At 53.5% G+C, this 13,720-nt stretch overlaps 2 protein-coding genes across 8 annotated transcripts in view; one reads left to right on the top strand and one right to left on the bottom strand.

Moving 5' to 3' along the window:
* The first annotated feature begins 274 nt into the window (after window positions 1-274).
* CSF3 (colony stimulating factor 3) lies at window positions 275-8,922 on the top strand. 3 transcript variants are annotated; one of them, XM_053893115.1, is made up of 6 exons: window positions 275-1,806; window positions 2,501-6,452; window positions 6,575-6,729; window positions 7,159-7,266; window positions 7,407-7,553; window positions 7,911-8,922. In XM_053893115.1, the coding sequence occupies exons 2-6, from the start codon at window positions 6,440-6,442 to the stop codon at window positions 8,073-8,075; spliced, it is 588 nt and encodes a 195-aa protein (XP_053749090.1). In that variant the 5' UTR covers window positions 275-1,806; window positions 2,501-6,439; the 3' UTR covers window positions 8,076-8,922. The 3 variants fall into 3 exon arrangements, with proteins under 3 accessions (XP_053749090.1, XP_053749091.1, XP_019271592.1); XM_053893116.1 differs by having other exon boundaries at window positions 275-5,249; window positions 6,334-6,452; XM_019416047.2 differs by having other exon boundaries at window positions 275-6,452.
* A 1,670-nt stretch (window positions 8,923-10,592) lies between these two features.
* Window positions 10,593-13,720, bottom strand: part of MED24 (mediator complex subunit 24) — a 32,043-nt gene continuing 28,915 nt past the window's right edge. For all 5 annotated transcript variants that reach the window (XM_019416049.2, XM_019416051.2, XM_019416048.2 and 2 more), the window contains 6 exons: window positions 13,369-13,550; window positions 13,123-13,213; window positions 12,725-12,824; window positions 11,759-11,839; window positions 11,326-11,474; window positions 10,593-11,143 (listed from right to left, as the gene is read on the bottom strand). In XM_019416049.2, the coding sequence (XP_019271594.1) occupies window positions 11,027-11,143; window positions 11,326-11,474; window positions 11,759-11,839; window positions 12,725-12,824; window positions 13,123-13,213; window positions 13,369-13,550 (720 nt within the window). In that variant the 3' untranslated portion in view covers window positions 10,593-11,026. The remainder of the gene's footprint in view (window positions 11,144-11,325; window positions 11,475-11,758; window positions 11,840-12,724; window positions 12,825-13,122; window positions 13,214-13,368; window positions 13,551-13,720) is intronic.

The raw sequence follows: 13,720 nt of genomic DNA, 5'->3' as shown, positions 1-13,720 counted from the left end.
GGGCGCCTGGGTGGCTCAGTCGGTTGAGCGACCGACTTTGGCTCAGGTCATGATCTCGCGGTCTGTGAGTTCAAGCCCCGCATCAGGCTCTGTGCTGACAGCTCAGAGCCTGGAGCCTGCTTCTGATTCTGTGTCTCCCTCTCTCTATGTCCCTCTCCTGCTCATGCTCTCTCTCTCTCTCTCTCAGAAGTAAACATTAAAAAAAAAAAAATTAAAAAAAAAAATCTAGACCTCTAGAGGATCAAAGAAATGGCAGGGGTCTGACCCTCGGGAGGTTTGCAAGAGGAGAGAATGGTCTCTGATGAGGCTGCAGCAGCAGGTTGAGAGCAGGTTTTGCCCAGCTGGCCCTTACTGAATGGGAGACGGGTTGTTCCCTGAGAGTGAGAGTTGGGTCAGCCCGGAGGGGCCTCCTTGTGGCTCCAGCTGCAGATAGCGGGGAAATGTGTCTGCCTCAGTCTTGACGTCTCCCAGCCGCTGACGGGGATGCTCCCCATCTCGGGTCATTGAATTACTGCTGTTCTCTGTTGGCGCCTGGGACGTTGCTGTACATGTTCTCTGTTCCTGCCAAGCGCTGTTATCTGAACACGGCCTCGTGGGTTTCTGCCTCTGCTTAATTGCATTCCCTCTCCTGCCACGCTCTGGCTCTCCACCTCGAGGATTTCTACACCTCCCCCAGGCTTCCTGCCTCACAGTGATTTATCCCCCTGGCATCTGGAACACTCGCTCGAGATCAGATCCTCTCAGGAGGTGGTGTGAAAGACTTATCTTCCCAGCTAGCTTGTAGGTTCTTCGAGAGCATGAAGAGGCATTTGTGTCCTCCCGGGGCTTTGCCCAGTACCTGACACACTGGGTTTGATGAAGTCTCGTTTGTGTGTTCATTACCAACTGAAGATTTTCATCTTGCAGTATCCCTAATTTCCATTAAAGGCATGTTTTCGACTGGCCTTGTTTTGGGTCCTGGTCCCATCCCAGCCTTGATCACAGTAATCTGGCATTGCCCACTTGCCCTGAAGCTTCTGCCACCTCCCAAGTGTAATGAAACTCTCTCTCAGAAAAAAAAGACTAACCTACACCCAAGGTAGGGCTCCAACCCACAACCCCAGGATCGAGAGTTGCACACTCTTTCAACTGAGCCAGCCAGGTGCCCCAAGGTTTGTTTTTTTTTTTTTTTTTTTCTTTTTTCTTTTTTAAGGTAGTCTCCATACTCAATGTGGGGAAGAGTCACATGCCCAAAGACTGAGCCAGCCAGGTGCCCCTCAATGCTAACAAATTTTAGAGTCAGCACCTGGCCCAGAGTGCCTCAGGTCCTCTCCTGGTTGGTAACAGATTGGAGAGTATGTCATCCTGTTACAGAGAGTTGGGGTCATTCGACGTGATTTCCTGGTTCTCACCCACCTTGACTCTATGATAGACTATTTTTCTGCTCACTTTCTGGAAGTTTCTTTTAATTCGTTCCCATTGGCTTGGTTTTCTCTTCCTGGAGAAGCTTAGTGTCTTTTTTATGCTTGGAGAGTTCACTGTGTTCTCCACTTTATGGTTGGGTGGGTTTTTTTCTTTTTTTTTTTTTTGTTTTTTTTGTTTTGATTTTTGAGTTTTGTTTTAAATTACAAAACTACAGAGAAGCAGAAAGAATGACCTAACAAATACCCATGGAGTTTTCCACCCAAGTTTAATAAATGGTGACATTTGGTTATCATGTCCTTTTTTCAACCAAGGAAAACCATTACAGATCAGTCAGAAGCCCATCTTGTTTCTTTCCCAGGCCCTTCCCTTACTTCCCTAGAGGCAGCCGCTCTGATGAATTCCGTAAGTAGCCTTCCAGCTTTATGTTTTTATACTTTATCTTCTACAAAATACAGTATTTTTTGTGGTTTTATTTTTTATTTTTTTTAACTTACATCCAAATTAGTTAGCATATAGTGCAACAATGATTTCAGGAGCAGATTCCTTAGTGCCCCTTATCCATTTAGCCCATGCCCCCTCCCACAACCCCTCCAGTAACCCTCTGTTCTCCATATTTATGAGTCTCTTCTGTTTTGTCCCCCTCCCTGTTTTTATATTATTTTTGTTTCCCTTCCCTTATGTTCATCTGTTTTGTCTCTTAAAGTCCTCATATGAGTGAAGTCATGATTTTTTGTCTTTCTCTGACTAATTTCACTTAGCATAATACCCTCCAGCTCCATCCACGTAGTTGCAAGTGGCAAGATTTCATTCTTTTTGATTGCTGAGTAATACTCCATTGTGTATGTGTGTGTGTGTGTGTGTGTGTGTGTATACACACACATACCACATCTTCTTTATCCATCCATCCATCGATGGACATTTGGGCTCTTTCCATACTTTGACTATTGTTGATAGTGCTGCTATAAACATTGGGGTGCATGTGTCCCTTCGAAACAGCACATCTGTATCCCTTGGATAAATACCTAGTAGTGCAATTGCTGGGTCATAGAGTAGTTCTATTTTTAGTTTTCTGAGGAACCTCCCTACTGTTTTCCAGAGTGGCTGCACCAGCTTGCATTCCCACCAACAATGCGAAAGAGATCCTCTTTCTCGGCATCCTCGCCAACACCTGTTGTTGCCTCAGTTGTTAGTGTTAGCCATTCTGACAGGTGTGAGGTGGTATCTCATTGTGGTTTTGATTTGTATGTCCCTGATGATGAGTGATGTTGAGCATTTTTTCATGTGTCGGTTGGCCATCTGGATGTCTTCCTTGGAGAAGTGTCTATTCATGTCTTTTGCCCATTTCTTCACTGGATTATTTGTTTTTTGGTGTTGAGTTTGATAAGTTCTTTGTAGATTTTGGATACTAACCCTTTATCTGATATGTCGTTTGCAAATATCTTCTCCCATTCTGTCAGTTGCCTTTTAGTTTTGCTGATTGTTTCCTTTGCTGTGAAGAAGCTTTTTATTTTGATGAGGTCCCAGTAGTTCATTTTCGCTTTTGTTTCCCTTGCCTCCAGAAACGTGTTGAGTAAGAAGTTGCTGCAGCATTTTTGTGTGTTTTTAAATCTTTTAAATGATGTATCACATGAATGTAACTTGCTCTTTTCACTCGCCATTGGTTTTGAGATCTAGTGGTGATACCATGCACAGCACTGTCCTAGGCACTGGGAAACAGCTAAATAAAGCAATTCAGCTTTATTAAGAGCAATAAATTCCTTTCCTCGCTGAGTTTTCATTCCGTGAGGGGCTCGGGGGGAAGGAAGCATATGTGGTATGGATGGACCACAGTTTATTTAGCCCTTCCCCTACTGGTGTGCACTGGTTTAGTATTAACAGTGCCGCAGAGGACATCGCTGTGTGTCTCCTAGCACATAGGCACTGTGCACATGGTTTGCAACCTTTTCTCAAAGGGCCAGATAGCACATTTTTTAGGCTCGTGAGCCATACAGTCTGTCACAACTATTCACTTCTGCCCTTCAGAGCAGCTATAAATAATATGCAAAAAAATTATTCAAGAACGCTGGAGTTTGAATTTCATATGATGTTTACAAGTTATGAAATATTCTTTTGTTGCCCATCCGTTTAAAAACGTAAAACCCCTTCTTGACACGAGGTGTACACAAATTGGCTCACGGGCCAAGTCTGCAACAAATGAGTCACTCCACAGCCCTTAGAAAGATGCTCCAAGTCCAGCACCAGATGAAAACAGGAAGCATGAGGGGAAGTTGCTGACCAGTTCTGGCCATTAAGAAACACCAGGGAAAGCCTTTGGAAGCTGGAAGGCTGAATGACAGCTAAGGGTCTCCAGAGCCAGGCCCTTTGCCCCAAGATCATTTTGGTCCAGCTCAGCCTGTGCGTCATGGCCAGTAACTAGCCCTGGCTCTCTACCTGGTCTTTATTCTCCCATGGGTAAGGCCGAAGTCTGGATTGAGCCATTATCCAAGAGGTACAGCTTATCTGAACAGGAAGGTAGTGTAATGGGAACAACAGGGGCTTGGGAAGCCTGACTGCAATTCCTGCCTGGCTCCACCGCCTGACCAGTTCTGTGATCTTGGGCAAGACCCTTCACTTGTCTGAGGCCGTCCCTTGTCTATAATGAGTATAATCCACATCCTTCCACTTGGTTTGTAGGATGAAATGACAAAAGTGTAATGGAAGGTACCTGACAGATAAGAGGTACCCAATGATTGCCAGCCAACATTTGGATTTTCTCCCTGTGGAATGGATGCCAGAACACTTCCTGGGATGGGCCACTCACTTCCCCTGGAAGCCGCCCGCTCCATCTTCTAACACTTGTGACCGCTAGTCACTTCTGTTGATCTGGAAACTAGCCGGCTGTGGCTTTCACTCCCTGTCCCACGTCCAGCCCTTGAGACCAGGCAACAACCCCCTCCTTTGATTCCCCAATCAAAACAGCCTGTTTTCTTCAAATTGTGATCTTTGAGCCCTCTCACCATTCTGGCCACCCAACCAAACACCCTACACACTTGGACTGTCGATAAAGACAGGAGTCTGGGTCTAGAACTTCCTGGCCACAGGTGAGGAAGTCCAAACATTGATTAAGAGATTTGATGGTTGAAGCACTGGGTGGCTCAGTTGGTTATGTGTTTGACTTCAGCTCAGTTCACGATCTCAGTTTGTGAGATCAAGACCCACATCGGGCTCCAGGCTGACAGTGTGGAGACTGCTTGGGATTCTCTCTCTCTCCCTCTCTCTCTGCTCTACTCCTACACTTGCACGTGCTCTCTCGCTCTCGCTCTCACTCTCTCTCAGTATAAATAAGCTTTAAAAAAAAAGATTCCATGGTTAAGAGTTTAAGACTGTGGCACAGGGCAGACCTTGGTTCTGCTACTTGGGTAGGTTACTTAACCTCTTCAAGGTCATATTCATCTTCTGTAAAAGGGGAAATGGTTCTGGTACCTTCCTCCTGGGCTTGTTGAAAGGAATACACCCAATAATGTATGGAGAGTGTGCGGCACAACACCTGAAGCCAGCTGAGCCCTCTGGAGATTCTTTGGGGGACGGTAAAGGGGCACGTTTTGCAAATGAGTCTCCTGACCTCCACAGTTCTAAACCCACCCCTCTGCTCCCACAGAGCTGGCCATACACCTGGTCTCAGTCAGTGCTTGGTTGCCAACTGCCTAGCCTGAGGTGGACAGGAGACCAGAGGCAAGATGTGAACAGATCGGAACGTGAAGTCCCTGCCAGCTGTGGCCACCAGGGGGCACCCCAGCCCCAGAGGTGGCCTCACCCAGGCAGACACACCTACTCCTCATCCAAAGAAATCTGTTCCTTGGCCTGAGGTGAGGTAAATTGGGACAGAAAGTGACAGCCTTGGGTGTGGTCGGTCAGGCCCCAAGTCCTGTGGGAAACCCTCAAGCCTGAGGCAGAGGCCTAGACTGTGAGTCTGACTCTGCTATCCATGACCTTGGGCAAGGCACTTTCCTCTCTGGCGCCGGTTCACTGGGGTCAGAACAGACTCCAAGACTTGCCTGGTTCTAGGATTTGAGGCTGGGGCAGCTTCTTCTTTCTCACTCCCAGCCTTTCTCCAGCTCAGGGCAGCACACACTCTGACTGGCAGTGAACCTGGCCTGGGAAGCCATGTGTCACAGATGCCCCCAATTCCAAAGCGCTGGTGGACACCATTGGAGGGAGGCGTAGTGCGGGAGGAGGAGGAAGGGCAGGGTCAGGTGAACCAAGAGGCTCAGAGCCTCAAAGGTCTTGCTTCATTTGGGACAGACATCCGGTTTCCTCTGGTTTCTGCCAGGATTCTGGGGGCTTAAAGGAATGAGTCATGGAGGGGGATTGGGGGGTTCCCAGCTAACCAGTTTGCGACAGGAGCCTGGGATGATGCCCATCAAAGTGTGGGGTGGAGATGGGAGGCAAGACCCCAATGTCCCTATCTCAGGCCCCTGGCCCATCAGGAGGGGACTCAGGAAGGCAGCCTCCTGGGAGTTTGGGGGGTAAAACTAGCTTCTTCCCTCCCAGAATTTGGGGCCTAGGGAGCAGGTGGCTTGAGAATCCCAAGGGAGAGTGCCAGGGGACTGCTCCAGCAGATCCAGGGGAGGGAGGGAGGGGCTGCCCAGAGGCTGGCCTCTTCCCCAGTCAGTCTGACCAGCCTCCAGCCTCCAGGGCTTTTATCAGTGGCTCGGCCTTTGTTCAGCGGTTCTGATCAAACACCCTGGGGCAATTCGGGCCTGGGTGGGGCTAAGGGGAGGAAGGGAGTTTGAAGGGGACTGGACGTCAAAGAAGGATCAGAGATTCCACAATTTCACAAAACTTTCGCAAACAGCTTTTTGTCCCAGCCCCCCTGCATTGTCCTGAACGCCAAATTTGCATAAAGTTATTACTAAGCCTTAGTCGTAGCACCAGGTAATTTCCTTCCAGGCCGCCATGGGCTTATGTATAAAGGCCCTCTGGAGCTGATCCCTGCCAGAGCCCAGAGTCTGCAGACCCACCCAGACCTCCTGCTAAGCCTGCTGCCCAGAGCCCCATGAAGCTGACCGGTGAGTGTCCCAGCCCCAGGGAGGGAGGATGGAGTAGTAGAGGGGCTGGGGGAACCTGGGCCCTGGAAAGGGACCCCAGCGGGAGTGGACAGCATGTCTCCTGAGCCCCTATCTGCCCTCAGCCCTGCAGCTGCTGCTGTGGCACAGCGCACTCTGGATGGTGCAAGAAGCCACCCCCTTGGGCCCTCCCAGCTCCCTGCCCCAGAGCTTCCTGCTCAAGTGCTTAGAACAAGTGAGGAAGGTCCAGGCTGATGGCGCAGCACTGCAGGAGAGGCTGGTGAGTGAGAGGCCAGGAGGGGACAAAGATGCTGGAGAGGGGTGGTGGAGGAAAGAAGACCCAGAGGGCTGCATGGAGGGAGGAAGGGGCAAGAGCTGAGGGAGGGGACGGGAATACTAGGAAGACATCATCAGGGAGGGACATGGGAGAGGAGAGACCCAGGGGGAACGGGGAGAAAATTAGGGAGAGGTGTGGAGCCACGGAAGTCTGGCCAGGAACTGGGGGGAGAGAACGTTGCAGGGACGGTGCTCTCGGTGCTCTCGGAGCGGCTGCCTGGGATCACAGTGGAGGGCAGAATGGGGCTGAGCAGCCTGGCAGGACCAGGAGGGAGGGGAAGATCTTGGAGAAACGGGGAGGACTTGGACTCGGGAAGCAGAAGCAGCCCAGCCCCATCAGGACCCCCTCACTCAGCATCCTTCCTGTCCCCAGTGTGCCGCCCACAAGCTGTGCCACCCTGAGGAGCTGCTGCTGCTTGGGCACGCTCTGGGCATCCCCCAGGCTCCCCTGAGCAGCTGCTCCAGCCAGGCCCTGCAGCTGGTGAGTTTCTGGACGGGGAGGAGGGCGATGAGGGGAGGGAAGGATGGTCTGGAAGTCTCCCTGGATCTCCAGGCTCCAATCTGGGGCCCCAAAAGGAGCATCCCGGGCAGCAACCTCTGACGCCCTACTCTGTCCCGCAGACGGGCTGCCTGCGTCAACTCCACAGTGGCCTCTTCCTCTACCAGGGCCTCCTGCAGGCCCTGGCAGGGATATCCCCCGAGTTAGCCCCCACCCTGGACATGCTGCAGCTGGACATCACCGACTTTGCTATCAACATCTGGCAGCAGGTGAGAGCCTCGCTGGGAATGGCAAGTGTTCGGGGCCTGGACTGAGCCGGTCCCCAAAGACTGGGCTGAAAGCTTGGGTATCCCACTTCTTTAGGAACGGGATGGGAGCACTCCCAGGCATGTGTGTAAGGAGCTACCACTTCATCCCAGGCTCCCCTCGCTGCTGGCCCTTCCCCACTCTCTAGATGAGGGCGGGAGACAGATCACTGGACCTTGAAACAGACCTGGGTTCAAGGCCTGGCCCCACCATTAACCGTGTGATCTTCCACAGCCCATCAGCCTTTTGCGTTTCCTCATTTAATAATGTGTTTGCAGCAGGGCCTGCCTGGTTGCTGATCTCATCTTTCCCCCCCACAGATGGAAGACGTGGGGATGGCCCCTGCAGTGCCGCCCACCCAGGGCACCATGCCAACCTTCACCTCGGCCTTCCAGCGCCGGGCAGGAGGCACCCTGGTTGCCTCCAACCTGCAGAGCTTCCTGGAGGTGGCATACCGTGCTCTGCGCCACTTCACCAAGCCCTGAGCAAAACCCTCCCCCACGAGTGTATTTATCTTTATTTAATATTTATGCTTATTTAAACCTAATATTTAAAGACAAGAAAGAGCAGAAAGGAGCCCTGGACTCTTGGGTCCTTCCTGCCACCTCTGAGTTTCATTCTCCTGCTTGTAGCAGGGAGAAAATCTGTCCCCGGGACTGGGAGGCGGATAGGTAAATACCACGTATTGATTTCTATGACTGCTCCCTGGCCTGGCTCTGTGGTGGGCACTGGGAAGAACCCCAGTGAACCCCTTAGCCCAAGGGTACCCACCTTGAGGCCCTCGGAAGCATCAGGAAGTCTCCCAAGTGGGAGACAAGACAACCCTGTTTAATATTTAAACAGCAGTGTTCCCCTACCGGGTCCTCCCTCGCTCTGGCCTCACCGAAGTGCCTGGCGCATGCCAGGTGGGCTAGGCCTTGCTTCTCACGTCCCCTTCCCTACACAGTAAAGCCCGCAGAGGCAGCCAGGGCCGGAAAGCTTGACCCTGGGGTCCCACGAATTCGCTAGGGAATCTAGTTTTCAAGATGTTTTGGGGAATATTTTGACTTCCAGTATGGGGAGCCCAGGCATGGCTGACATTTCTCATCTTTCTGGATGCCTCGTAGCGACAATGACAGGCTCCTAATGCCTGCCCCACCCTCACCAGGGTCAGGATTCTGACTCCTCAAGGGCCGGGCAGAGAGTCACTTACCGGCCTCGCTGGAGGGGGACTGGGAGTGCGGGGCCTGTGTGATGGAGAGGAACGTTCAACTCTTCACCCTCCACCTCTGCCCCCACTTTCTCACTGTAGCCAAACTGTGATAATAAAGTGTTTTGTTTGTCTCCAGTAAACGTTCTTCCTCTTTCTTGAGTCCAGCTGGTGCCCAGCCAGGGATTGGGTGGGGGAGGGCTGAGTGGGGGGTGAGGCCAGAGGGAAGGAAAGAGGAGGTGCAGGGAGGAAGAGGGCCGTCCTCTAGCTCATCAACATTCACGCCTTTAGCATGGATTTCTCTTGTACCTGCTCTGTGCAGGCACTGAGCTAAGTGCTAGGGACACAGCAGTGGGCAAGGCATGTATGGTCCCTGGCCTCAAGGAGCCACAGCCTAGTGGGAAGACAGAAGGCAGATGGACAGCCATACTGGGAGAGAACGTGGGATTGGGGAGTCTTAATAGTCCAGACATAGACACTGGCCCAAAGCAAGGGAGGATTTAATGTCTGCACAGAGCTGGTCAGTTTATCATCTTCCATAAACTCCAGCCCATCCACACTCACAGCTGCCCACGACGATAGAGTAAGTGCCTTTTACAGATTAGGATCTGAATTCAGGGTGACAACCTGGGTCAGAACTCAAATTCCCGGCCCTGTACTTCTCTCCCTCAAGTTCTGCTTCTGATCTGACAGGGAGCAACTCAGGTCAGCTGCCACTTCTCTGCTGGTCTCAGCCTCAGGGGCTGTTGAGCTCACAGGGTGAGTGGGCAGGTGTGTGTGTGTGTGTGTGTGTGTGTGTGTGTGTGAGAGAGAGAGAGAGAGAGAGAGATGCAGAGATTGGAGGGGCTGCTTCACACCGCAGGTTGGAAGCAATCCTGTGTCCTCAGCTGAAGATGCACGTGGTTCCAGGGTGCCTCCACCAGACCCAGGAAAGTTCAGATGGCCAACCGGTCCCCAGTCCCCCATCTCAAGGCTTCCCCTTGGCTCCTCGAGCATCTTTCACTTCCCTTCCCCATCTGGCTCCTTAGAAAGGATGGGGGCACCTGGGTGGCTCAGTTGGTTGGTTAAGCGTCCGACTTCAGCTCAGGTCAAGATCTCACAGTTTGTGAGTTCGAGCCCTACATTGGGCTCTCTGCTGTCAGCAGAGCCCGCTTCAGATCCTCTGTCCCCGCTCTCTCTCTGCCCCTTCCCCACTCATGTGCACATGTGCACACAATCTGTCAAAATAAACACTAAAGAAAAAGAAAAAAAAAGAAAGGTCTGGCTGAGCGGGGCCACTCTGTCAAAATAAACACTAAAGAAAAATTAAAAAAAAAGAAAGGTCTGGCTGAGCAGGGCCAGAGTCCCCAGCCATGTGGCTCAGAGCCCTCCCTCTCTGCTTGGTCCTGAAGAAATCGGGGCTTGAGATGTGTGGAGAAGACAAGCAAGGGTTAAACAGATCCTGCCCTCACCCCCCAGTCCTCTTTTGGAAAGCACAGATCAAACTCCGGGCCAGTCAGACTCTGGGTGGGGTTGGGCCTAGTGGGAGAGCATCAGGACAGGACAGTGGGGCCTTCAGCCAAAACCTCTCCCTTTTCAGAGTTAAGTCTGACTTTGGGGTGTGGGGGCAGGCGGCAGGCGTGTGTTGACTCCTTATCGCCCAGTGCATGTCTTAGGAAGGGAAGGTCTGCCCCTGCTGAGTGGACAAACACAGGAACCTGAGCCCAGACCTCCTCAGCCACAGGGCTGAGTCTCTGCCTGGGGCACAGTATATGGGATTCCAAGGAGAAGATGTTCCCTGCCCCCGTGGGACAAACACCGACACCACTTGGAGTCACACAGGGACCCACAAAGATCTTTATTTACAAATGAGCTGAGGTGAACTTCCCTCATGTGTTACAAAAATATATGTGTATATATACACTCTGCACCTGTAAAAATTCCTCAGAGGTACATCTACTGTTGGAAGGGGGGGGGGGGGGGTGGCGGGCAGGGCAGGGGTGTGGGGTGTGGAGGGCCCTGGGCTAAGAGCCAGGCTGCTCACATTCTTCAGGTGCTGGCAGGGGGAGAGGAAATTATGAAAGAAAGAAACTGGGAGACGTCTTAGAGGTCAGATGTCAAGAGTAGGGGAATGATCTGGAAATGACAAAGGGTTCTTACATCACGTGGATATGAGCAATGATGTCTCATCTTTCCTCACTGTTCCCCTCTGAGGCGCCTGGAGCCGTGGGCCCCCCCCGGCTGACCCCTGCAGCCACTCCAAGCCTCTCAGAGCGCAGCAATGGCCTTGGCAGCCACCTGGCGACCCAGAGACAGGCTGAGGTCCGTGATGGCCAGAACCACCTTGGGGCTGGACATGGCTGACACCTTCACCAGTTCTGATACCTGCCACAGACAGACAAACGGCCGCTCACTGGGGCTACCTGGTGGTGGCCCCGGTGTCCTGGGAGGAAGGAGGCCCCTCCTACTCTGACGGCTGTCACTGAACCCCAGGCTTCCACTAAGACTCGCTGCCCCATCTGAGCCCGAAGGCGGGGACCGGCCGGGCCTGGAGACGAAGCACTCACGGTGGTAAAGGGCATGAACTGCAGGATGCTGCCGCGGCTGCCCTGCTCCAGGCAGTCCACACACTCCTCCATGAACCACTGCACAAACTGGGTGTGCGGGCCGGCGGTCCGCGAGCCCAGGATGGAGGAAATGAGCAGGAACAGGTTGGCTGTGCAGGATGGGGGGAGAGGGAGCACTCCGTGAGAAGGGGCTGAGAGGGGTTAGGCTGGGAGGTGGTGGTGGCACCAGAAAGCAAAAGGAAAGAAGTGCTCAGAATGCCCCCCAAATGGGGGCGTCCAAAAGAGGAAGCGTGAAAGGAAAACGAGTGAAGAGGGACTAAATGGGAGTCTGGGGGTGACGGGAGAGCCAGCGACCGGGGAGATGGGGCAACATAGCAGGAGTGAAGGGACACCAGGAGGACCCCTCCGGCTGCAGCACAGTGGGAGGACTCACCCAGGACTCGGTTCAGCGGGTCTCTCATGTTAACCGTGTGGAGCTGGGAGGCTGACAGGGAGCTGCTCATGGAGCGGTCGGCTGTGGGGCCAGGCAGAGGGGGCCTGAGGAAAAGGCCTCCTGCGTTCAAAACCCCCCTTCCCAGGGGACGCCCTCACTCGTCAGGCATGGAGGGCCTGCCCGGGGAAGGTCCTGGATCCAGAGTCACAGAGGGGCCCCGAATACAGACATCCCACAGGGAGAGGAGAGAGTACATTTGGTGAACACCGCCAGGCGCCCATCTGCTGCCTGCGCGTGGATCAGGCCACTTAATCCTCGCAATCCCATTTTACAAAGAAACCAAGACTCAGGTTTGCTGAGTAGCCAAAGGTCACAGGGTTTGTAGGTGGCGGCCTCAACATCTTTCCTCTGCCCAAGTGCACAGTTGGTGATTTAATCCCTAAAAGGCCTTAGAGAAATGTCTAGACTCAAGAGAAATCTCTGGAAACAGGAAAAATTAAGTGCCACAGGAGAAGCCCTTGGAAAAGGGAGCCTGGAGAGGCAGGGGTAATCTTCAGGCAGGAAGAGTGGGGAGCAGCCCCATGTCCCAGCCCAGACCTCAGGGGCCGTTTCAGGGGAAGGAAGGCCAGAGCTGGTGAGTCAATGGCACAGACTGTGCCTGAGGCAGTGAACTCACTTGTGGTGAGTAAGGCACGGGGAAGGGACAGTGGTGCATGCGGGGCTGGGCTGGGGTCTGGGCAGAAGAGCATCAGTCCTTCAGAAGAGGTCCCCAACAACCCTGGGCTCTCGGCAGGTAGAAAACAGAGCGCAGTGGGGAGCGGGATGAGACAAACTTCCCCCACACTCTCTCTGACCCGCAGATATGCGGCAGCCACGGACCACACCAAGCAACTTTCCCAGGCAGGGGTGAGTTCCCAGGAAAGGAGCAGCCCGCCCAGCCCCGTCCGCACGCTCACTGGGACTCACTGGGACTCGAAAGGACGTTGGCGTCTTCCTCATTGGAGCTGAGCAGTCGCATCAGCTTCGAGGGCTGCATGTCATCCAAGGGGAAGAGACTGATATAATCCTGGAGGGCGGGAGAGTCACTTTTACACCCTTGAGTCCCCAAATTCCCTGTCATCAGGGAGGAGAGCTGCAGCTCACATAGGAGTGAGGAAGAGTCAGCTCCCCATAGGCCTCAGCCGGCATCTCCAGTAGGACCAGCTTCCCTTACCCTCCCACAGCCCTAGTGACAGACCCCCTCACACAGTCACCCTTACAGACGCTCGGCCAACTGAGCCCTGACGCAGCCACCCAGGGAAGGTGTCTCTTACCACAGAAGGCCCAGTAAATGTCCTCTGAGCACATGAATGAATGCGCCCTACCTCGATGTCTTCACGGTGTCTCTTCTTCTGGCGCGAGGATGCCTGTCCCTTGTGGGAAGAATAGGAGCTCAGGGCACACCAGACAGCTAACCTGGCAAAGGGTTCCAGGGAAAGAAGGTAAAGTCAGAGGGCCCCAGAGAGGGTTTCCGTGCCGGTGCTGATCAGGCCCCAGCTGACAGGGCTTCCCCACAGCCCAGCCCCCCGGGCCCCGTGCTGTGGGGACTCGAGGCTCTGAGAGAATCCTACTTGGCGAGCGCAGTGCCAGGAGGGTCCATGAGGCTGTGCCACTTAGAGGAATCGGTGAGCAGGCCAGGCAGGATGTGGCCCAGCAGGACCAGGGTCACTTGCTGCATGTCCAGACAGAAGATGGAGTAGAGCAGCTCCACCGCCCGCAGTGTGTGCTCCTTCCGCGTCTCCTTCAACAGCTCCTGGAGGGGCCGGGGAGGGAGATTTAGCAGCTGAGGGCTCCAAACACGGGGTTCTCTGGGAGAGCACACAAGGGGAAGCCCCGGGTACTGCTCCATCCCTCACTACGAGTCAGCCTCTGGCCATAGCTCCCTGAAGAGGGGGCTTCCCTCAGAGCCCAGGAGCCCCGAGG

Source organism: Panthera pardus, unplaced genomic scaffold (genome assembly GCF_024362965.1).
Source record: "Panthera pardus isolate Hobbes unplaced genomic scaffold, ASM2436296v1 HiC_scaffold_3, whole genome shotgun sequence".
NCBI lineage: Eukaryota > Metazoa > Chordata > Mammalia > Carnivora > Felidae > Panthera > Panthera pardus.
Note: the sequence above shows the minus strand (reverse complement) of the source record. Positions and strands in the feature narration are given on the sequence as shown.